We start from the raw sequence: 24,263 nt of genomic DNA, 5'->3' as shown, positions 1-24,263 counted from the left end.
TCCCAAATTGTTTTTAAGGTGAGGTCCACCAAAATTCGTTTGATTTTTTTTTTCTTTTTGGTGTTATTTTAGAGCACAAATTCAGATTAAAGTTATTTTTAAAGATTAGGTTACTCAGGAGTAACTTAAAATCCTTTGGCTTTAATGATTTCTCTGTGTAGAGCAGGATAAAAACTTCTTTCTTTCTCTCTCTCTTTCTTTCTTTTTTTTTTTTTTTTGAGGCAGAGTCTCTCTCTGTCGCCCAGGCTGGAGTGCAGTGGCACGATCTCAGCTGACTGCAATCTCCGCTTTGCGGGTTCCGGTGATTCTCCTGCCTCAGCCTCCCGAGTAGCAGGGACTACAAGCACGTGCCACCATACCCAGCTAATTTTCGTATTTTTAGTAGAGATGGGGTTTCACCATGTTGGTCAGGCTGGTCTCGAACTCCTGACCTCAGATGATCCACCCACCTTAGCCTCCCAAAATGCTGGGATTACAGGTGTGAGCCACCGCGACTGGCCAAGAACACTTTCTTTTAATTCAAAGATGTTTTCTCTGATCCTTCAAAATATATGGAGGTTTGAGTTGCTACATAGAGGAGATGTTAAATGAAAAAAGTAGTTAAGGATCCTAATTCTGATTTTTCTAAAAAGAATCAATTCAGTGAAAAAGAGAGGTTGTACAGCATGGTGGCTATGAGCCTTGGTCAGACATCCTCGAGGTAGAAATCCTGCTCCGCCGCTAGCTGCAAGACCGTGGGCAATGACCCAGCCTGTTCAAGATTTACCTTCCTAATATAGAAAACAGAGAAGCCCCATCTCGACGGATTAAATGAGATAATGTGTGGTAAGTACATAATCTAGCTCCTAGAAAAACAGTACATATTCAATAAAGTACAGCTTTATTTCAAAACTCAAATCTCTAGTCTTACCCATAAAGAGGAAGCAGCACATGGCAAGTCTTGTGATGGGGAGGAAGCTTAGTGACTTTTCAAACTGAACCGAATTCTTTGTGGCTAGAGAAAAGTGCATGGTGGGGAGAACAATGAAAGATGAGCCAGGGCTCAGGATCTTGTCACACTGTCCCCAGGCCCCCTCATACATTACCAACTGAATCTGCCTGATAGTGGAGGCATCTTGACACATGCATGAAATAAGACACGACTGGAAAAAATGAGCCAGAGGTCAGTGGCCATGGACCCCCAGATCCTTTCTGAACTTTTAATCTACTCATTGCTGTGAAGCATTTGAGTCTAATAAGGGGTTGACATTTACAACGGACATTTCTGAAAGATCACCATAAAGCATTGGGATATTTTACATCTTTACGCAAACCCTCTAATAAAAAAAAGAAAGCAAAATGAAATGGTAAAACAAATAGATTTCAGCCTTAGTTTATAATAGACTTATTTAGGTGGTTATGATGAAATGGGATATGGAGAATACACATGGATTGTCAGGCATTTCAAAATTTTGCTTAGGTTCGTGTTGCTTTTTAGTTTTTGGAGACATGGTCTCACTCTGTCACCTAGGCTGAAGGGCAGCGGCACGATCGTGGCTCACTGCAGCCTCAACCTTCTGGGTTCAAGCAATGCCCCCAACTCAGCCTCTCGATAGCTGGGACTACAGGCACAAGCCACTGTGCCCAGCTAATTTATTATTATCATTTTTTTGTAGACACAGGGGTCTCACTATGTTGCTCAGATTGGTCTCAAACTCCTGGTATTCACTGGCATAGCCACATTCTTATTAAGGTGTGGGCACCTACCTTTTTCCTTTGGAAGTTCACATCAAGTTTCATTGAGGCACACTTGTTCAACGTATTTAGTCTTCTAAAATGAAAGAAAAATGTGATGATTACTTTCACTAATGAATTTAAATCTCTCCAGTTTGATAATCTCCTTTATTTCTAGTAAAGTTGAAATTGCGGGAACAACCAATTATGTCCCACGACAATTATGTCCCACGACAGTACTGCACCCACAGAAGATATGCTCTAAAATAGTTCCCATTTGTGCTCCAGCCTCCTGACCTGCGAGGACTCTACCTGCCTTTTCCCTAATCTAAACCCAGCCCTTTTCTGGCTTCTCTTTCCACTGTTACTGGAATCCATGGCCAATCATTTTAGCCAACTTTCACTATCCCCTCAAATCATTTGCCACCTTGACCTTGCATCAAGTCTATCCTGTTAACCTCCAAATATGGATTGACCCAACCATGTGTCTTCTCTCCTGATCTCAGGTGCTTGGGTATAGGTGGAAAATATCTCACATACACATGCTATCGGCTAACTATGCCGCTCCAAAACATGTATGTTGAAGCCCTCCATTCACATATGTGAATGCCCAACGTGATTGATTTGTAGTAAAGAAGTGATTAAGGGTACAGGAGGTCACCAGGGAGGAGCTCTGATCCTAGATGACTAGTGTACTTATAAGAAGAGATACCAGAGAGCTCCCTCTCTGTCTGTGCATGTGAGGACACAGTGAGAAGGCAGAAATCTACAGGTCACAGGACCCTTACCAGGAGCCAAACCCTGCCGGTACCTTGATCTTGAACTTTTCAGCCTCTAGAACTGTGAGAAAATACATTTCTGTTGTTTAAGCCACTCGGTCATGGTGTTCCATCATGGCAGCCTGTGCTAATAAATACATTTTGATTTTCACCCTCAGCTGGACTCTAGAAGATGTTACCCAGCATTTCTTTCATTTTTTTCTCCTCTGGTCGTTCCCAATCTCAGATCACCAAAAAGACTCAGTCTCTCAACAGATGACATAGCCACCATTGCCAGTGAGAAAATATAAGCAATTAGATATATATTCTTTTAATAATCTTTTTCATCTTTCCTTCCTTTCTTCCTTCCCTCCTTCCTTCCTTCTTTCCTTTTTTCTTTCTTTATCTCTTTCTCTTTCTTTCTTTCTTTTCTGCCTCCCCTTCCTTCTCTTTTTTAGACTTTCTTTCTGTCTCTCTCCTTCTTTCTTTTTTAGAGTAGGATCTCACTCTGTTGCCCAGGTTGGAGTGCACTGGCATGATCATAGCTCACTGCAGCCTCAAACTCCTGGGCTCAAGGGAAACTCCTGCCTGAGCTTCCTGAGTAGCTAGGACTACAGGTGTCTGCTACCATGCCTTTCTAATTTATATATATATATATATATATATATTTTTTTTTTTTTTTTTTTTTTTTTGTAGAGACAGGGTCATGCTATGTTGCCTAGGCTGGTCTCAAACTCCTGGTCTCAAGTGATCCTCCTGCCTCAATCTTCCAAAGCACTTGGGATTATAGGCATGAGTCCCTGTGCCCAGCTCCTCTTTCTGACTTTTATCATCCATAGATTAGTTTTGCTTCTTCTTGGTCATTGTGTAAGTAGAATCATATAGCACGTATTTTTTGAGTGGCTGTTTTTTCATTCAACACAATGTTTGTGAGATTGACTCATGTTTTGCACAAACCATTCAGCTTAGTTGCTGAGCAGTATTCCATGGTATGAAGATACACAGTTGGGTTACCTATTCTCTTGTTGATGGACATTTGGGCTGTTCCAGTTGTTTCTTTGTTTTTTGTTTTTCTTTTTTGAGACGGAGTCTCAGTCTGTTGCCCAGGCTGGAGTGCAATGGTGCGATCTCAGCTCACTGCAACCTCTGCATCCCAGGCTCAAGCAATTCTCCTGCCTCAGCCTCCTGAGTAGCTGGGACTACAGGTACATACCACCACACCAGCTAATTTTTGTATTTTTAATAGAGATTGGGTTTCACCATGTTGGCCAGGATGGTCTCGAACTCCTGACCTCGTGATCCACCTGCCTCGGCCTCCCAAAGTGCTGGGATTACAGGCGTGAGCCACCGTGCCAGGCTTGTTTCCAGTTTTGACCAATGAATTTCTAACCATGAAATTCAATGGTTTCTTTTTAGCAAAGACCTAGTAATAGCAATAGTCACTAATTAGTACCCATCATTCCTTGAAATTCTTTTCATCCTTGACATTCAAGATTATGAATTATCTCATCTCTCTGGATACTAACTCCTTCCTGCCACCAAGCAGTACTTGCCCCTTAACTATTAATTTTTTTTGTGAGAATTCAGACTGAGGTCCATCCTTTTTTACTCTCCATGGCCTTACTGAAGAATCTTAACATAAATTAGACTCGAATGATACCCAGTCCTCTGTCTCCAGCCTAGGCATCTCATCTGAGGCCCAGAGTCACACTGTGCATTCTTTTCAAAACCTGTTTCTCCTATTTACTGTCTTGTCTTGACTAAGAGCATCACCAATGGGCCACCCAAACTAGAAAATGTCATCTTGAGGCTCTACTCCTTCACAATCTATATTCATTGGTCACCAAATCCTGTCAATTATATCTCTATGATGTCTTTGAAGTCCTGCCTCTCCTTTGGCCCTAATTCAGTCTCTTTTCATTGTTTACTGAGAGTCAGGCCTCAGCCTCCTAATTGGTTTCACTACCACTTCTAAAGCTTTACGTTGAAAGCAGTTCTATTTCTCCACTTTTTCTCACGTCGCTCACTGGCTGAAATATGTTCAATGACTCTCCTCATTTTCAACCATCTCCTATGTACCCCTTGACTACACATTCATTAGTGTCAGATATACCAGGCAATGCTGAGTTAGAAGCTGATCATCTCGTCTGAGACCATCTTTGGTAGGTACTCAACTTGTCTCTTTGGTCCATTCCACATGTGTTATCATGTCTACCTAAGAGCGGGTGTGAAGTGAAAAAAAAAAGGTTGATTTTTTTTTTTGCACATTTGGCGGCTCTGTAACAGGTTTGTTTAGGGAAGGATTGCCTGTTACTTATAAAATGAACTTATCTAGTGAACTTGTTCTTCCATTATGGTTTGGAAGCACAAACAAAACACTCTATTCTGCTTTTCTGTGGAAAAGCTTTTGATCTATGACATACACAAAAGACATCAAGGGAATCATCTTCTATATACCACAGACTCGAATATGCTTTATACTTTCTAACACATGCAGGAAGTTTATTTATTATTTTCTAAAGCTGAAGACTCTAAGTAGATTTGACTTTGTAGTTCTGGGTCCTTTTATTGCCCCTAAACTCAGATGTTTGCCTGTACCTTTCAAATTCCTTCTCTACTTGGAGAAAGTAGTTGCAAAACATGTATTTCATAAAGGAGTCATACACAGAACACCTAAAGAACTCTGAAACTCAGTAACAAGTCAAACAACCTGATTTTTCAAATGGGCAGAATATTCGAACAGATACTTCTAAGAGAAGATATACAAGTGACAAATACGCACATGAAAAGATGTTCAATATCATTAGTCATGAAAGAAATGCAAATTAAAATCATAACGAGACACCACTACACAACAGAATGCCTAAAGTAAAAATGCTGACAACATTAAGTATTAGCAAGGATTCAGACCTACTGAAACTTCCAAAGGGGTACAATCTCTTTGGAAAACAACTTGGCAGTCTCTAATAAAATTAGGTATATTTTTAGCACTTGATCTAGCAATTCCACTCTTAGCTATTTATACAAGATAAAAGAAATCATATATCCACAAAAAGATTTATACTTTTTATATATATCTATATATTGCTGTAAAAAGGCTTGTACTTGAATGTTTATAGCAGCTTTAATCATAAGATAGCCACAAAGTAGAAATGGCCCAAATGTCCACCAGCTGGTAAATGTATATAAAAATTGTGGTATATCCATACAATGGAATACTCAACAATTCAAGCACTAACTATTGATATACAACACTACGCATGAATCTCAGAGTCATTATGCTAAGTAAAAGAACCCGGACACAAACAGCACACACTACAGGATTCCACTCATCAAAAAAATTTCAGGCAAGACAAAACTGTGACAGAAAATAGACGAGTGGTTGCCGTTGCCAGCAATGGGGGACTTTTTGAGGTCACAAAAATGTTGTGTCACGGCTGGGCATGGTGGCTCATGTCTGTCATCCCAGAACTTTGGGAGGCCGAGGTGGGCAGATTGCTTGAGCCCAGGAGTTCGAGACCAGCCTGGGCAACATGGAGAGGCCCTGTCCCTACAAAAAAAATATATAAAAATTAAGCTGGGCGCGATGGCTCACACCTGTAATCCCAGCACTTTGGGGGGCCGAGGCGGGCAGATCACCTGAGGTCAGCAGTTCAAGACCAGCCTGACCAACATGGTGAAATCCCATCTCTACTAAAAATACAAAATTAGTCAGGTGTGGTGGCACATGCCTGTAATCCCAGCTACTCAGGAGGCTGAGGCAGGAGAATTGCTTGAACCTGGGAGGTGGAGGTTGCAGTGAGCTGAGATCGTGCCACTGCATTCCACTCTGGGCGACAGAGCGAAACTCCGTCTCAACAACAACAACAACAAAAATAGCTGGGTGTGGTGGCACATGCCTGTAGTCCTAGCTACATGGGAGGCTGAGTGAGAGAATCACTTGAGCCTAGGAGATCAAGGCTGCAGTGAGCTGGGACCGTGCCATTGCACTCAGCCTGGGTGACACAGTAGGATCCTGTAGCTGAAAAAAAAAAAGTTTTATGTCATGATTGTGGTGATACTTACATAACTATACATTTGAAAAAATTAATCAAATTGTATACTTTGGTGATTTCTTGGAATATAAATTATATTTAAATAAAGCTGAATAAAAAATGCAAGTGAGTGACATCAGTGAAAAAGATTAAGTAAAAACCTCCAAACTACTGCTTCTTCATAAAATCAATAAGAGTACTGGCAAATATTGTCAAAATCAACTTTTTAAGAAAGCTGTAAATTGAAATGGGCTTTCAATAAACTAAGTAACACTAAATGTCTATTTAAGAAAAATGATTAAACATATGTAAGGACAGTGAGCTTTGTGACATTCCAAACCACTCTGTTCCTATGCCCTTTTCCCCAGCTGTTCAGGAGCTTTGAAAATCAACAGCATCACCATCAGAGTAGCTGTGAAAACTAGTAGCCTTGCAGCCACTGGAGAGGGAAGAACGTGTTTGAGATTCCCCAAAAGTCCATTACCAAACAATTGTCATTATCTGAGCTGTCTGGGAATTCCCTGAAAACACCCATTCATAGGGCTTATCTTTATTTAACCTGACTCAAAGCATCACTAAAACTAGCTTATACCCAGGGTGTTTGTCAAAGGCAGTCTGTAGTAACTAGTGAACGTGGCAGTTGCCTGAAATGATAATAACAGTTGAGCCAAACAAGATGCTAACCAAAAAGTTTAAAAAGAATAGCTGGGAGAATGAGATGTCCACAGGGGACTCAGAAAAGTTCCAATGTATTCCTAGGAATCTAGAAGGTCAAGTACATGTGCAGAACTGTGTGTATACCCAGGAAAGACCTGATCTGGTCCTAATCTTCCACCTTTAGCTGACCTTGATGATCTGCACAAGCAGGAAATCAAGGCTAAAGCAGAGCTATCAATTCCCTGCTGGAGCATTGAAGTCATGTTGTAACATGCACAAAAAGCCCCTCAGCAAAGACTGCGAGATGGATTTGTTGAAGGTATCTAAGAAAAGCTCTGTCCAATCATTTGCTGATTACTAAATTAACTGAGTAGATACTTCAGTGGATACAACAAGGGATACAGACTTTAGAGAATTAATTCAGGATATTCATTAAACAGACAGCAACAATAACAACCCTGGGAAGAGAAGATCTGGTTTCAAGAAGTGCCATATCACCATATTTAAAATGTCCAGTTTTAAACAAACAAATAAACAAAAAACCAAGATAGTGGATATCAGCAAATTATTCTAAAGTTTATGTAAAAATGAGCAAAAGACTCAGAATCACCAACATAACAATGAAGGAGCAAAACTAGAGGACTGACAGTATCCAAATTCAAGACTTCTGTGATGCCACAGTAATCACGATAGTGTGATATTGGTGAAAGAATAGACAAAGAGATAAATGGAACAGAATAAGGAACCCAAAACAGACTCACACAAATAGAGTCAACTTACATTTATAAAGGAGCCAAGACAATACAACGGATAAAAGATAGTCCTTCAACAAATGGTGTTGCAACAAGTGGATATTCACATGCCAAAAAAATTAGTCTAGACACAGACCTTATACAGTCACAAAAACTAATTCAAAATGAATCACAGACCTAAGTGTAAACACAAAACTACACAACTCCAAAAAGATAACATAGGAGAAAATCTAAATGGCTTTGAATAAAGTGATGACCTTTTAGATTCAACACCACAGGCATGGTCCATGAAAGAAATAATTGATAAACCAGACTTCATTCAAATTCAATACTTCTGGTCAGAGAAAGACACTTTCAAGATAAAGCGAAGACAAGCTATATACGGGGAGAGCATATTTGCAAAAGATATCTCAGATAAAGGACTGTTAGCTAAAATTATGAAGAACCCTTAAAACTCAACAATAAGGAAATAAACAGCCCAATTAAAAAATGGGCAAAACATCTGAACAGAAACCTCGCTAAAGGGGATGAACATATGGCAAACAAGCCTTTAAAAGCGTGCTCAACATCACATGTCATTAGGGAACTGCAAGTTAAAACATCCATGAGATACTATCACATATCTAAGGTAAAAATCTGAAACGCTGACAACACTAAATGCTGGTGGGAATGTGGAGCAACAGAAACTCTCATTCATTGCTGGTGGGAATGAAAAATGGTATGGCCACTTTGGAAGACAGTGGGCAGCTTCTTACTGCCAAACACACTTTTATCATATACTCGAGCAATTGCACTTCTAGGCATTTACTCCAATGAATGGAAAACTTACATCCACATGAAAGCCTGCACATAGGTGTTTACAGTAGCTTTTTCATAATTTTCAAAACTTGAAAACAACCGAGATGTCAGGTGAATGGATAAACTGTGGTCCATGCGGGCAACAGAATGTTACTCATCAGTAAAAAGATGTGAGCTGTCAAGTCATGAGAAGACATGGAAGAAACTTAAGTGCGTATTACTAAGTGAAAGAAGCCAATATGAGAAGGCTACATCCTTTATAGTTTCAACTGTATGGCATTCTAGAAGAGGCAAAACTATGGAGATAGTGAAAAGCTCAGGGGTTGCCAGGGGTTAAGAGAGAGGAGGAGTGGAAAGGTGGGACACAAAGGATTTTTAGGGCAATGCAGGTACTCGCTATGATACTACAACAGTGGACGCATTTGTCAAAAGCACAGAATATGTAACACCAACTGTGAACCCTAATGTATACTATGGAGACTTTGGGTGATAATAATATGTCAATGTAGGTTCATCAATTCTAGAAAATGTACCAGTCTGGCAGGGGATGTTGATAGTGAGTGGATGGGGTGTGTGGAACAGGCTATATATGAAAACTCTCTGTAGTTTCTGCTCAGTTTTGTTGTAAACCTAAAACTTCTCTAAGAGACAAAGTCAATTTTTAAAAATGAAGTCTTTTTTTATTCATTTAAAACAATTTCATTTTTTGGACTTTGAAATTACTGACGTAAAATTATCTATATGTCTTCTGTTCTTGGTCTACTTGCTCATTAGTTGCCATTCCTACTCACAAAGTCATCATCATTGAAGACATCTTAGACATTTTAGGTAGATTTCAAACAACCAACCGAATCTTCCTTCTGAATCCTGCCATAAGCCAAAGGGGAAAATAGTCTATGGTTGTCTGAAACTAGGTACATATTACCAGCATGGTATAGCATTGACCTATGATTTAGCTTACACAAGGTAAAATAAACAATGGCTAGATTCTGTAAGAATACACATTGGATGAAACATAACCCTGACAGAAGTAAATGCCTCTTTAAGATCTGGCTGCCTCAAGTAAAAGAATATGTCACAGTGGAAGCATTCTTCACACTTCATCAAAACCACTGCAAAATTCTCGTGTGAGTGAAGCCAATCTGCATTTAGGACAAATATTTAGCCCGAGTATTTGCTTCCCTTTAACTTAATCGTAAGTAATATAAAATCCTTCAGATAGTCTGAGTTGGTCTAATACCGGTTGCTTGCAAAACTGTTCCTGCATGGATGAAAATTTCAATTATAGACTGTATTTGCAGCATGAATAGTGCGTCCTCCATTGGATTAGAGCCTTGATTGAAACAAGGACCATAATTTATTTTTCTTCTAATTCCCATAAATCCTAGAAGGAAGTTTTACACATAATAGGCTCGGGAGGCTTTTCTTTTTGAACTGAGCATGCTTTGTTTATATAGGTCCAATCAGTGATTGACTTTAAGTAGTTACAATAGACCTTGGATAGTCAGAATAGCAGCAGTATTCTCTACCACTGAGTATGACAGGCTAGAGTTGCATCTTATTTGCATTCTTAATGCCTAGTACAGGCCCTGGCTCAGAGCCAACGCATTCAGTAAATGTTTGCTAAGGAAACATTAGATCCTGGACAACGCTAGGGACCACTTGGACTGATGCTTTTATTTTCAGATGAGAAGGTAAAGTCTCTGAGGGCACCACATGCTCAAGGCAGCCACCCATTAGTGAGCAGCCAAGCTAGAACTTCTTTCTGCCCAGTGATTTATCTGCTCCTGTCTACTTAAGAAAAATTTTAGGAGGGCCTGGGAAATGAGAGCTTATGTCATGTACCCAGCACAGGCTGTTCGATAAATGGTTGTTTCCATCCCCTCTCTACTTTCTCCATGGGAAGAGGAAACCCATAGCACCTGATGAAGCCTGTCCTCTTCATGTTTTGAGCAAACTGGATTCATGTGTTAACCTAAACACAGCACTTTGACCCTTTCAGAAGACAATAATACTGCTGCCACAACCTGTTAGTTTTTACCGTTGTCTTCAGAATCCTTGAGAAGGGCTAATATGTTAGCATATGGGAAATAGTCCGTAGTCTCATTTTAAGAGTGAAACTTGAGGTTCTAATGGGAACGTCAACAAGAAGAGAAGAAGCCAAGATTTGTTCATCCGACAGTGTGCTGTGTACCAGGAATAGGTTAGGTGCGGGGAATACAGTATTTAAAAAGATATGGTCTCTGTCCTTGATAATCTCATGGTCCCATGTGGGATAGAAACATGATTAAAAAGAGAAGAAGCTACTCACTTTCTGACAGCATAGGGACAACACCTCCCAGAGGAGGTGATATTGGAGCATACCTATGATAGATTAAGAGAAATTTGCTGCCTAGGCAAGGAGATTTACAGGCAAGAAAAAACAAACAAAAAAAAAAAAGGCACAAAATAACAGGTTATAATCCAGGAATTGCAAATACATGAAAAGGGGTGATAGTCTGTTTTCATTGCTATTAAGGAATACCTGAGACTGGGTTAATTTATAAAGAAAAGAAATTTAATTTGGGTCATGGTTCTGTAGGTTGTATGAGAAGCACAGTGTTGGCCTCTGCTTCTGGTGAAGCCTCAGGAATCTTACCATCACAGCAGAAGGAGAAGAGGGAGCGTGCATACCACACGGTGAGAGCAGGAGGGAGAGACAGAAAAGGGGAAGGTTCCGGGCTCTTTTAAGTAACTAGATCTCACGTGAACTAACTGAGGGAGAATTCAACACCAGGAAGATGACACTAAATCTTTCATAAGGATCTGCCTCCATGAGCCAACACCTCCCACCAGGCCCCAGCTCCAACACTGGGAATTGTATTCCAATGTGAGATTTGGAGAGGACAGACATTCAAACCATTATGGAGGGATAAGCCTGGAGAAGCAGACAGGGGCTAGATCACAAAGGATTCCAATGAAGATGTTAGGAGCAATCCGGTGCAATGAGGAGCTACTGAAGGATTTAGACAGGAGCGTAACATAGATTTGCATGTTAGAAATGTAACTGGCAGCAGGATGGAGAAGGAACTAAAGAGAAACAATTAGAAGATGGTTCTAATAGTCCAGGGGAGAGATGGCAGAGAGATGCAGAAAGGGAGTGAGAGTGGGATGTCTGGGTGAAGACGGAGACTCGGCCATTGGTTGATGTGGAAGCTGCAGAGAGGCAGAAACAGAAGATGACTCCCAGATTTCAGACTTTCCTGAACATGCTATTAAACACAGAAAACAAGGAAACAGGGAAGTCAACTGGGAGTTAGAATATGGGGGAGATCGTGAGCTCATGTTTGGTTATGTTAAATTTTAGGGGCCCTGTCACATTCAGACTCACTTGGGAATGATCCACATATGGATGATACACACAGAAGATACATAATAATTAAAGCCAATCATCCAGGGGAAATTCAGAACTCTGGAGAATTCCAGTGGTTAAGGCATGGGCCAAGGAAGGGAGCCAGGTTCAGGGAAGGCAGTCAGAGATGTAGGGGTTGACAATAACTAGCTGAAGACGGTATCCTAGGAACCCGGAATTGAGACAGAATGGGAGTGGTGAGAGGCTCCTCCTTCACATATTTTTTTCATTTTTTTCTTCTTCTCTTCTCAAAACCCATGCTGCTACTTTGCTGACACTATACCTGCTATCCCTGAGGCTTTAGTCATACAAAAGAGAGAGAGAAAAAAAAGGCCATTCTTCTGCACTCTTACAAAGTCTTACCCTGCCTTTTGCTTAAATAATTCCAGGAACTGGCCTTAGGAAACCAAACACTGAATCAAAGTTGCAGTGTCCCACCTCAGAAAGGAATGCTGAACAACTAACGTATAGCCTTGTTGCCTCCAGTCAGACCTCAAGGTGGCCCATTACTCAAGATAACCATCGTGATCATGACCTACCCATCCCCTTCCCATCATGGGCTTTGCCCAGCCCAGCTCACATACCTCCTCCGATGTCAATTCTCTGCCTAATAAAAAAATCCCTCCCAGCTCTTTTTGGGGAACTAACTGGAGGATCCTTGGGCCTCTGCTGTCTCCCTTGTGCTCAAGCACAAGCCTTGAAATAAAAGCCTAGCCTGGCCCTGTGTGAACTCCCATATTACATGGGGAGCTGAAGAGCCGGTGGCCTGTAACAGAATGAGCTTTAAAAAAAGGAGACAATAATTGGGTAGCTGAATCAAATCTTTAAGAAAGAGTAAGTGATAAAGCCTAGAAACACTTTTTGGATTGAGCAGTTCATGAGGGCAGTATTAGGAAAGACATGGACATTCTTTTAAAATGTCTCGCCAAGAAGGAGGGTGATTTAGGTTATTTTGAGGAGAAAGTGAAGAATTTATCACCACATAGTCTTCTCTAACATGAAGATGCAATAAAGTAATTTGAGAACTGACAGGCTGTTTTTTTCCAGGTTCCAGTTCAATTTAACAAATGTTTATCGAAGTCCTGCTCAGTTCAAGGCCATGTGACACCAAGCACCCACGATACTCCACTAAGATGCCGTCCCCACTATTGAGCACTTGGAAACTGGTAGAAAGTTCCTTGCATGGTCAGCAGACCATAATAGAAGTAAGGCGGTGGTCAGCAGAAAATCGAGCTGTGCACGGACTGCCTGAGCACACAGGAGAAAGAGCCAGAGAGGGATGCCCAGGGCCTGGGAGGACGGCCAGGAGTGCAGGAATGGAGGGACCGGGAAGAGGGACCAGAGAAACGCCAGGCAACTGTGTGCCGGGAGGGATGTTAAGTGGCCTATGCGCCCTGAGTATTGCAGGGTGGCTGGGAGGTGCCCAGGCCCCGACCCGCAGGGACCTTTAACTCATGCTGAAACAGAAGCCTGGGGAGACACCCAGCGGCCTTCTGCCTACAGATGTATAGGAAAACAATAGGACTCTCTCCTTCCTTGTAGTTTAGATTCCTATTTGACATCTAAACTGCCAGACTTCAGACTGGTCATGAAGTCTCTTGTGCTGATTTAATGACTAGTTTCCTGTGATACTTCTAATATTCCTGCCAAAGGCTGGAGAGAAATAACAACCAGGGGCATGTTGAGTTCATCTCTTACAGACATTTCGAATTAAAGCCTAGTAGCCTGAACTTCTCACCCAGGCTCCTATGTATGTCCTAGCCCTGCCTGTTGGGGAGTGTTACGGGTGGGGCCCTCCAAGACTTTCAGGAACCTAAGTCACTGAGGATGTGTTCCTAACCCTGGGATCAAAGGCAAGTCAGGGAGCAGCTCCTCCTCCTTGAGCTGTAGCTGCAGGGCATGGGAAATGTCTCCATGCTGGCGGACTTTTGGAAAACGCAGATTCTGGAGAGCAGAGGTGGATACACCAATGCCAAAGAGACGATTCTGGTATGTAACTCCATGAGGGTAGGGCCTTTCAACAATCACAGGCCATCCACAGGGAGGGTGTTGGGCACAGCGGGGACAGGGGGCAGGAAAAAGAAAGAGGACAGTCAGAAGTCAGCAGGTGGTGTCACCATGCCACCATGCAGCCAGGGAAGGCCACACCTCTGCTCAGCTTTTCCCTGTGATGTTCTGCCGAGTGGTCAGGCTGCAGCAGGAATACTGGCCTCTGTTCCAGCCCATAAACTCCAAAACAGCTGCCCCTGGACATTAGTTGAGGTGCAGGAGAAAAGCAGTTAAACACTGAGGGTTCCAGCTATACAAAGAAAATTAAGTATATGTATGTTGTCCAGGGACATGATATGTGTGGAACTGTGTGAATTTTGTTTAGCTTGTGCAAGAAAATAAATGTAAATAGTTATGTGCTTTAATCATCAGGACTTCAAGGAAGAGCATAGGCTCTCTTGGCTATTCAATAAAAAATGATGGCCAAAGTGGCCCAGGGGAAAGAACTTTAAAAAAAAAAAAAAAAAGTCCAAGTTTTCTTGGACTTCTTTTGTTTGTGGAATTTCAGACCAATTTTATATTCACATGTGCCTGTACTGGAAAATTGAGCGGGGTGTCCTTAGCTTTTTATTATAACTGTTTATAACAATTGCATTGGATCCAGATAATTTTTCTAGTGAGAACTGGTCCAGGTTCAAGTGAGGGTCATGACTAGAGATTTCTGGAGAGGGTCAAGAACTGAAGGCTGGGCAAAGCAGTCTGGCGGGAACTGGGCGCTCAGGAGTCCACCCCTCACTGAGCCTGAGGGCGTTTCTTTCCTTCCCCTTCCCCTGCCTGCCCGTAGAGAGGATCCCCCGGCATCCACTCTTAGTCCTCTCCTGACTGGCCCAGCTGTCCCTGAGTGACCTCATGCACTCTCAGGGCCTTCCTCCTCACACGCTGGTGACCTCACGTCTCCATCCCCAGCTCCGGACCAGGCACCCTACTGCACACTGGACATTGGCACCTCATCCACCCAACACCTCAGCCCACCCTGTCTTCCTTCCTGACTTGCTCCTCCTTCACAGCTGTTCCCCACCTCAGGGAAGGGCATCTCCACTACCCAACTGCTCAAACCAGGAGGACTCTACTCATCCTCAATTCTGAACACCTGTTATTCATAGGCTGTTATGAAAATTAAGTGAGATCAACATAAAGAGCTTAGCACACAACTTCATGCATAATGAACTCACTAAATGTTAGCCATTAGCATCTGGCAAGGCAAGGTATTTTTTAAAACATTGCTAATGTTTTTAATAATGCAATATAAACACCTAAATATATATAGACAAGTGAATAACAAGAACATAAAGTCTCTCTCTTTCCCCTCAATCTCCTCTCTGATTTTGTATCTTCTTGCACATTCTTCCTGAAAGCTTAGGCATATAAAAGTCATCCTGAGTACCTGGTTGAAAAAGGTCACAAAAGAGCCATTAAAAAATATATAAAATCATTTTTATACCAAGTAATATATACTAGCAAAATCCCCTATATTTGAACCTATTATGTCTGTTCCTGACTACACCCTCAAGTCTGTCCCCAAACTCTATAGACTAGTGAGGCAGGCAGCTAGCCAGGGAACAGATATGATTACTTGCAGGAAGCTAAAAGCAATACAAATAGGGCCAGACACGTTAGTACAAGAACCCGCTTCCTAGTGGAAAGGAATGGTTAGAACAGGCTGTACCAATACAGACAGACAGCAGCCATCCTGCTTTACGCAGATAAGAATGTAACAAAGAAGAAACTGGCCACAATGGGTTAAATCCAAGATATACATGCTACAATTAATTAGTATATATTTAAAAACACAAATTATGCAAATGAACGACTGCCAACCCTTGGCTGCATTACACCCCCATTACCATAAAATTTCCACGGGGAAGGGCATCCCACTTCTATCACATACCTAATGCTATGGAGGTTCCAGATTACCATATTTAGTCAATAAAAGGGTGGCACTCCAATTCCGAAAACTGCCCATCAATTTCCTGGAAAACCCATTCCCTTAGTAGAGAATATTCCATGTCTTCATTAAGCCTATTCATCTAGTACATCAGCCCTGGCCATGTTGGGCATGGCTCCTTGTTTTCAGCATGTGCCCGTTCCTCTCTTGAGTATGTTCTTGCTTTTGCTCTGCAATAAATCTGCCACATTTTCACTTTGGTCTTGCTTTCAAGTTCTTTCGTGTGACAAAGACAAGAACCTGAAATGGCTCCACTGGCAACACTAGGATTGCAGTGGGGTTCATGGTGTGGGGTGGGGAAGGGGGAAGATGCCTTTTCTGCGCATTAATTTAGTTTTTTTTTAAAAACTAAAAGTTCAAATGAGCCCATCCAAATGTCACGCGTTCTTGTCTGGGTAATTCCTACTGCCATTTATTAGCTGTTAGTGAGCACGTTATTCTACCCCTCTGTTTCTCAGTTTCCTCCTCTGTAAAGGGGGAATAATGTTAAGAGCCCATCTTTACAGACCAGAATGCTGAAGAGCTTAAAATAAAAAGGAGCCTATCTTATAGTGCTACCATGAGAATTTAATGAGTAAATATTTGTAATATGCTTAAATGCAGTGCCTGGTATGTAATGAGCACTTTGTAAGCTTTTTAAATAAATAAAATAACTATTTATTGGGATCTGTATTTATTTATAGACTCAAGATTTTAAAGGTGGAAGTGACTGTGGTGATCATGTAACCCCCATATCCTTCTCCCAGTGACTTGCCCAAGGGCTCAGTTGTCACTTATTATTTATTATATGATATAATAATTTGAAATGTAATACTGTACATTATCTGTGATATTCTAAAAGGAAAACTATTTAAAATATATTATCAATATTCATACTTTATTTAATATTATTTATGTTATTTAACATACTCAAATTAAGTATGGGCCTTTGTGTGTATAGATAAATTGTAGATACCATTTTTGTCAACACTACCTTCCAAGCCCCACCCCTGCCCCATGTGAAAATCATTATTCATTATCCTTTTAAATATTAAGGGCAATGATAGGTATACTGTATAATCCTAACCAATTCCTTAGCTCTAGCAAACAAGGTGAATGCCCTTGTTTTGCATGTGCTATAATTAATTGGTATTTATTAAAAAACACAAATTATGCAAACGGGTTACTGCCTTAACCTTAAATTAGAAATTCAGAGATGGCCAGGCATGGTGGCTCATGCCTGTAATCCTAGCATTTTGTGAGGCTGAGGCGGGTGAATCACTTCAGGTCACAAGTTCGAAACCAGCCTGGCCAACATGGTGAAACCCCATCTCTAATAAAAATACAAAAAATTTAGCCGGCCGTGGTGGTGGGTGCCTGTAATCCCGGATAATTGGGAGGCTGAGGCAGTAGAATTGCTTGAACCTGTGAGGTGGAGGTTGCAGTGAGCTGAGATTGCACCACTGCACTCCAGCCTGGGTGACAGAGTGAGACTCTGTCTAAAAATAAACAACAACAAAAAAGAAATTCAGAGATCATCTTGAGCATCAAGGCCATATGTCAGCTGCCTGAGCAAATACTGCAAACCAAAATGTGAATTTAACATAGTACTTCTCCTTTAAAATAGTTCATTCAGGAGCTTTGGTTTACTGCAATTTGTACTAAAGGTTACAAACTCTGTAAACTATTTTAACACCTTGACTATCCCTACATTCTGATAAAGTTACTGTTTCAATGAGCTCACCTGGCTCACCTTAGATTTGCAAGTAGCTTCTCATGACTCACAGGAGAAAATGTTTTTCAATTAAGAATTCAATAAAAAACATCAGAATACAATTACAACTGTGGTTGTCACAATAATAAAAAATGCACTTTCCTGACTTGCAGGGACAAACATTTATGGAGTGTCTACTATGCAGCCTTGCTGGAGCGACAGTGAGACATGGTTGTCATTCTGGAGGTCACACCTTCTGCAAAAGACAGCAAACCTGTCTAGTTTCTGGGGCCTAAAATGAGAGCTAGAGAGAAAGAGAGAGAGAGAGCAAGAGAAAGCTACGCATTTACATATTCAGAGCCTCAGAGCCAGGCCTTGGTCCTCCCTGCCAGACACATCCTTAGTACAATATATATTTCCAAACCAATCAAAAAAGGTAACACTGTTTAAAGACTCTTCAAGAGTACATTGGGACCTAGGGCATTCACTGTCTACACAGAAGAGATGCTTGCAGAAAACCAAAGGTGAGTGAAATTCTTGTCATGGCTAACACTTGCGGGAGCTCTTTGACTCTCCCGTCTTCATCTGTCTACCTGGCAGAAGCTGCCTGCCCTCCGGCTGTGGTTCGGTTTATGATCTGCATTAGCTCAGCATTTCAAATACGTACATGAAATGTAGAGCCCAAAAAGCTTTACAAATACAACAACAGAACAGCTCCATCTCTGTGTCTTTGGTGCACAAGGAAGAAAACAAAGAAAATCACAACCCCTTACTGCTGTCTTGGCATCCATCATAACTTACCATGTGAGTGGCTGAGGGTCTAATTAACCACTCATCAATCTCAAAGTTTTTAAAGCACTGCCATGCCCCTGGGACTGGAGATCTTTCTTCTGCCTGCTTTCTGCTATTTGCAAAACTGGAAATCTGTGTCTTGGTGGATCTCAAGAGGAAGGGAAAGAAACTCCACACTTGTTTGTAGCCAAGCCACCTCCATCTGTCTACCTCCTCTGCTTCTTCCTTTGATCCACCCTGGGTATGACTACTCCTTTGGCCTCTGTTCTACCCACAGCTCCTACGCCCCGAGAATCTCAGTTCACACACCTCCAGCCAAATGTTTTTCTTGCTTCATAATATTTTTGGAGACATAGCTGCCATAGGAATTATTCCAGTTATAACAACTTCCTGCCACTCTAACCATTTTTTACACAAGCCGGGCCCTTATCAGGAGCTCTGTGGTGTCTAGCATTGCAGCCCTATTCCACGGTGATGTGGTAATGCCTTTGGGGGTTTGTAAGTATGAATCCTGCTATGGGCTATATCATGACAGGTCATGTGCTCTACAAGAGAAGACTTCCTGATTTTTCTAGATGACACTAGGATTATTATTCTGAAGTTTATATCTCTAAATGATTTCACATTAATTGTATTTGCTCATCCCTATGATATGTCTGAAAGACATTTTCTGTTGTTAAAGCACAGACTTTGATGAAAGGCCCATAACGTCGTCAAGCATCTCAGATCACATGCAGCAGTGAGTGGATAAGGATCCATCACCCACATGTTTGAGATTCAAAGCTTGGCCTGCTAAGCCACCTATATCATCCTGTAAATAGAACTGCATAATCAGAGACAATCTTTGTCCTTGCAATCCTATTTTAAAATATGTAATAGAATTTTCATTCTTGGTTTAAAATGTAATTTTTCATTAACATTTTAGACATAAAATCTTCAGGAAACTACTACAAAGCTACTAGAACTCATGAGTGAGTTTTAGAAAGATTGCAGGATACGAAGACAAGATAAAAAAATTGTATACTATCAATGGGCAACGAAGACAAACATTAAAATGCAATCATTTACATTTCATGTTCATTTCATGAACATGAAATTCTTAGATACTATCAATGTGAACCACTCACATGCTTGAAACTACAAATCACTCTTGAAAAAATCAAAGGAGACCAAATAGAGATATCTACTGTGTTTATTAACACAAAGACTAAATATTGTTGAAATATCAGTTCTCCACAAATTGATACAGAGATTCCACAAATCCAAATCAAAACCCTTTTAGGATTTTAAAAATAAATATCGATAAACTGTTTGTAAAAGTTATACGGAAAGTCAGAGGCACTAGAATAGCCAAAGCAGAAAAAGAAGAACAAAGTTAAAGAACTCAGACTATTGCATTCCAGGACTTAACCTAAGTCATCAAGGCAGTGTCACACTGATGAAAGAACAGACACATAGATAAATGGGGGCAGAATAGAGAGTCTAGAAATAGACTTACACATACATGGTCAAAGGCAATTCAGTAAAGACAGTATAGTTTTTTCAATATTGATCTGAAATGATGGGACACTGATATGCAAAAAGTAAATCTTGACTCATATCTTGTACTTTCTACAAAAATGAACTAAAAATGGGTCATAGACCTAAATATAAAACACAAATCTGTGAAATTTCCAGAAGAAAACATAGGGCAAATAGTTGTGACCTTATGTTAGCTAAAGATTTCTTAGATAGGACATTAAAAGCATAAATAAAAATAGGTAAAGTTGGATTTCAGAAAAATGAAAAACTTTTGTTCTGTGAAAGACACTGTTAAGTGACTGAAAATGCAAGGTACAGCCTGGCAGAAAATATTTACAAAACACATTTCTGACAAAGGACTCATATCTAGGACATATCCAAACTCTCAAAACTCAAATAATAAGAAAAACAATACAATTGAAAATGGTCAAAAGAGTTGAATACATATTTTATAAAAGAAGATGCATGGATGGTAAATAAGCACATGTTCATGTTATTAGTCATTAAGAAAGTGCAAATGAGTTAATACCAGACACCAATTAAAATGTCTAAAAGCAAAACAAAAACTGGCAATACTAAGATGTGGAGCAGTAAGGACTCTCATACATTGTCAGTGGTAGTACAAGACAGTATTTCATTTTGGAAAAATTTGGTGGTTCATTAAAAAGTTAAAACAAACTTATCATATAGACCCCATGATCCCATTCCTATGATTTTACATCAAAGAAATGAAAACTTAAATGCTCATACAAAAACTTGAATATGAATGTTTAGAGTGGGTTTATAATCACCCAAACTGGCAACAACCCAAATGTTCTTCAACTGGCAAATGGATAAACAAATGTAGGACATCCATACAATGGAAGACTATTCAGAAATAGAAAGCAATGAACTATTAAAACACATAGCAACATAAATGACTTTTTATTATTTTATAACAAGTGAAAGAAGCCATACTAAAAAGGTTACATGCTGTTTGATTTCATTTGTATGATATTTTGGCAAACTATAGGTACAAAAAACAAATGAGTCGTTGCCAGAATTTGGGAGTAGGAGTAGAAGCTGCTAACAAGAGGAATGGGGGAATTTTGGGAGTGATGAAAGTGTTTTATATCTTTTTTTTTCTTTTTTCTTTTTTGAGAGAGTCCTGCTCTATTACCTAGGCTGGAGTGCAGTGGCACAACTTGGCTCACTGCAACCTCTGCCTCTTGGGCTCAAGCAATCCTCCCTTCCCAGCCTCCCAAGTAGCTGGAACTACAGATGTGTGCCACCGTGCCCAGCTAATTTTTGTATTTTTGGAAGGGATGGTGTCTCACCATGTTGCCCAGGCTGGTCTCAAACTCCTGGGCCCAAGAGATCCACCCACCTCAGCGTCCCACAGTGTTGGGATTACAGGCATGAGCCGCAACACCTGGTCTGCTCTATATCTTGAGTGTGGTGGTGGTTATAACAACTTGGAGGCATTTGTCAAAGCTCAAAGACCTATTCACTGAAAATAGTCAATTTTGCTTTATATATATATATATATATAAGTCCATTTTCACACTGCTGATAAAGGCATACCCGAGACTGGAAAGAAAAAGAGGTTTAATTGGACTTACAGTTCCACATGGCTGGGGAGGCCTCAGGATCATGGCGGGAAGAAAAAGGCCCTTCTTACATGGTGGTGACAAGAGAAAATGAGGAAGATGCAAAAGTGGAAACCCCTGATAAAACCATCTGATCTTGTGAGATTTATTCACTACCACAAGAACAGTATGGGGGAAACCACCCCCATGATTCAAATGATCTCCCACCAGCTCCCTCCTATAACATGTGGGAATTACGGGAATACAATTCAATTCAAGATGAGATTTGGGTGGGGACACAGGGCCAAACCATATCATTCTACCTCTTGCCCCTCCAAGTCTCATGTCCTCGCATTTCAAAACCAATCATGCCTTCCCAACAGTCCCCCAAAGTCTTAAGTCATTTCAGCATTAACCCAGAAGTCAGTAGTCCAAAGTCTCGTATGAGACAAGGCAAGTCCCTTCTGCGTATGAGCCTGTAAGATCAAAAGCAAGCCAGTTACTTCCTAGATACAATGAGAGTACAGGTATTGGGTAAATACACCCATTTCAAATGGGAGAAATTGGTCAAAACAAAGGGGTTACAGGGACCATGCAAGTCCAAAATCCAGTGGGGTAATCAAATTCTAAAGCTCCAAAATGATCTCCTTTGACTCCATGTCTTACATCCAGGTCACACTGATGCAAGAAGTAGGTTCTCATAGTCTGAGGCAGCTCCACCCCTATAGCTTTGGGGGTATAGCCCCCTTCCTGGCTGCTTTCATGGGCTGGCACTGAGTGTCTGACTTTTCTAGTTGCACACTGCAAGCTGTCAGTGGATCTACCATTCTGGGGTCTGGAGGATGGTGGCCCTCTTCTCACAGCTCCACTAGGCAGTGCCCCAGTAGGGACTCTTTGGGGGCTCCAACCCCACACTTCCCTTCTGTATTGCCCTAGCAGAGGTCTTCCAGGAGGGCCCCACCCCTGCAGAAAACTTTTGCCTGGGCATCCAGATGTTTCCATACATCTTCTGCAATCTAAGGGGAGGTTCCCAAACCTCAACTCTTGACTTCTGTGCACCTGCAGGCTCAACACCATGTGGAAGCTGCCAAGGTTTGGGGCTTGCACCCTCTGAAACCATGGGACAAGCTGTACCTTGGCCCCTTCCTTTTAGCAACGGCTGGAGCAGCCAAGACACTGGGCAGCAAGTTCCTAGGCTGCAAACAGATGAGGACCCTTGGCCTGGCCCATGAAACCAGTTTCTCCTCCTAGGCTTCCAGGTCTATGATGGGAGGGGCTGCAGTGAAGACCTACAACATGTCCTGGAGACATTTTCCCCATTGTCTTGGGGATTACCATTTGGCTCCTTGTTACTTACGCAAATATCTTCAGCCAGCTTGAATTTCTCCTCAAAAAATATGTTTTTCTTTTCTACTGCATTGTCAGGCTGCAAATTTTCTGAACGTTTATGCTGTTTCCTTTTTAAAATGGAATGCCTTTAACAGCACCCAAGTCACCTCTTGAATGTTTTCCTTGCTGCTTAGAAATTTCTTCTGCCAGATACCCTAAATCATCTCTCTCAAGTTCAAAGTTCCACAAATCTCTAGGGCAGGGGCAAAATGCCACCAGTCTCTTTGCTAAAACATAACAAGAGTCACCTTTGCTCCTGTTCCCAACAAGTTCCTCATCTCCATCTGAGACCACCTCAACCTGGACCGTATTGTCCATATAACTATCGGCATTTTTTTCAAAGCCATTCAACAAGTTTCTAGGAGGTTCCAAACTTTCCCACATTTTCCTGTCTTCTTCTGAGCCTTCCACACTGTTCCAACCTCTGCCTGATACCCAGTTCCAAAGTTGCTTCCACATTTTCAGGTATCTTTTTAGTAACACCCCACTCCTAGTACCAAGTTACTGTATTAGTCCATTTTCACACTGCTGATAAAGACATAACCGAGACAGGGAAGAAGAAGAGGTTTAATTGGACTTACAGTTCCACATGACTGGGGAGGTCTCAGAATCATGGCGGTAGGCAAAAGGCCCCTCTTACATGGTGGTGGCAGGAGAAAATGAGGAAGATGCAAAAGCAGAAAGACCTGATAAAACCATCAGATCTCGTGAGACATATTCACTACCATGAGAACAGTATGGAGGAAACTCCCCCCATGATTCAAAGTATCTCCCACAGGGTCCCTCCCATAACACGTGGGAATTATGGGAATATAATTCAAGATAAGATTTGGGTGGGGACATAGAGCCAAACCACATCAATATGTTATACTTCAGCTGGTCTCTGTGGCTCACACCTGTAATCCCAACACTTTGGGAGGCTGAGGCGAGTGGATCACTTGAGGCCAGGAGGAGTTTGAGACCAGCCTGGCCAACATGGTGAGATTGCACAACTACACTCCAGCCTGGGCGACAGAGCAAGACTCTGTCTCAAAAAAAAAAACCAAAAAGTTATACCTCAACTTAACGAAAATATAAATTTCAAAAATTCAATGGGAAAAAGATAAGTAATATATAATTTTTCAAATATTAAAAGAAGCTAACTAGCAAAAAAATACGTGGTTAAAACTGAGAGAGAAAACTCAGGACAAAGTGCTGGCTGCA

At 41.2% G+C, this 24,263-nt stretch overlaps 1 protein-coding gene across 5 annotated transcripts in view; it reads right to left on the bottom strand.

Moving 5' to 3' along the window:
- STARD13 (StAR related lipid transfer domain containing 13) overlaps nucleotides 1–24,263 on the bottom strand; it is a 573,040-nt gene that overhangs the window by 38,546 nt on the left and 510,231 nt on the right. For all 5 annotated transcript variants that reach the window (XM_033235506.1, XM_033235498.1, XM_033235522.1 and 2 more), the window contains one exon: nucleotides 1,747–1,810. In XM_033235506.1, coding sequence (XP_033091397.1) covers nucleotides 1,747–1,810 — 64 coding nt within the window. The remainder of the gene's footprint in view (nucleotides 1–1,746; nucleotides 1,811–24,263) is intronic.

Source organism: Trachypithecus francoisi, unplaced genomic scaffold, assembly GCF_009764315.1.
Source record: "Trachypithecus francoisi isolate TF-2019V2 unplaced genomic scaffold, Tfra_2.0 Contig01461, whole genome shotgun sequence".
In the NCBI taxonomy this organism is placed as follows: domain Eukaryota; kingdom Metazoa; phylum Chordata; class Mammalia; order Primates; family Cercopithecidae; genus Trachypithecus; species Trachypithecus francoisi.
The sequence above is the reverse complement of the archived record's forward strand: the minus strand, read 5'-3'. Positions and strand labels throughout refer to the sequence as shown.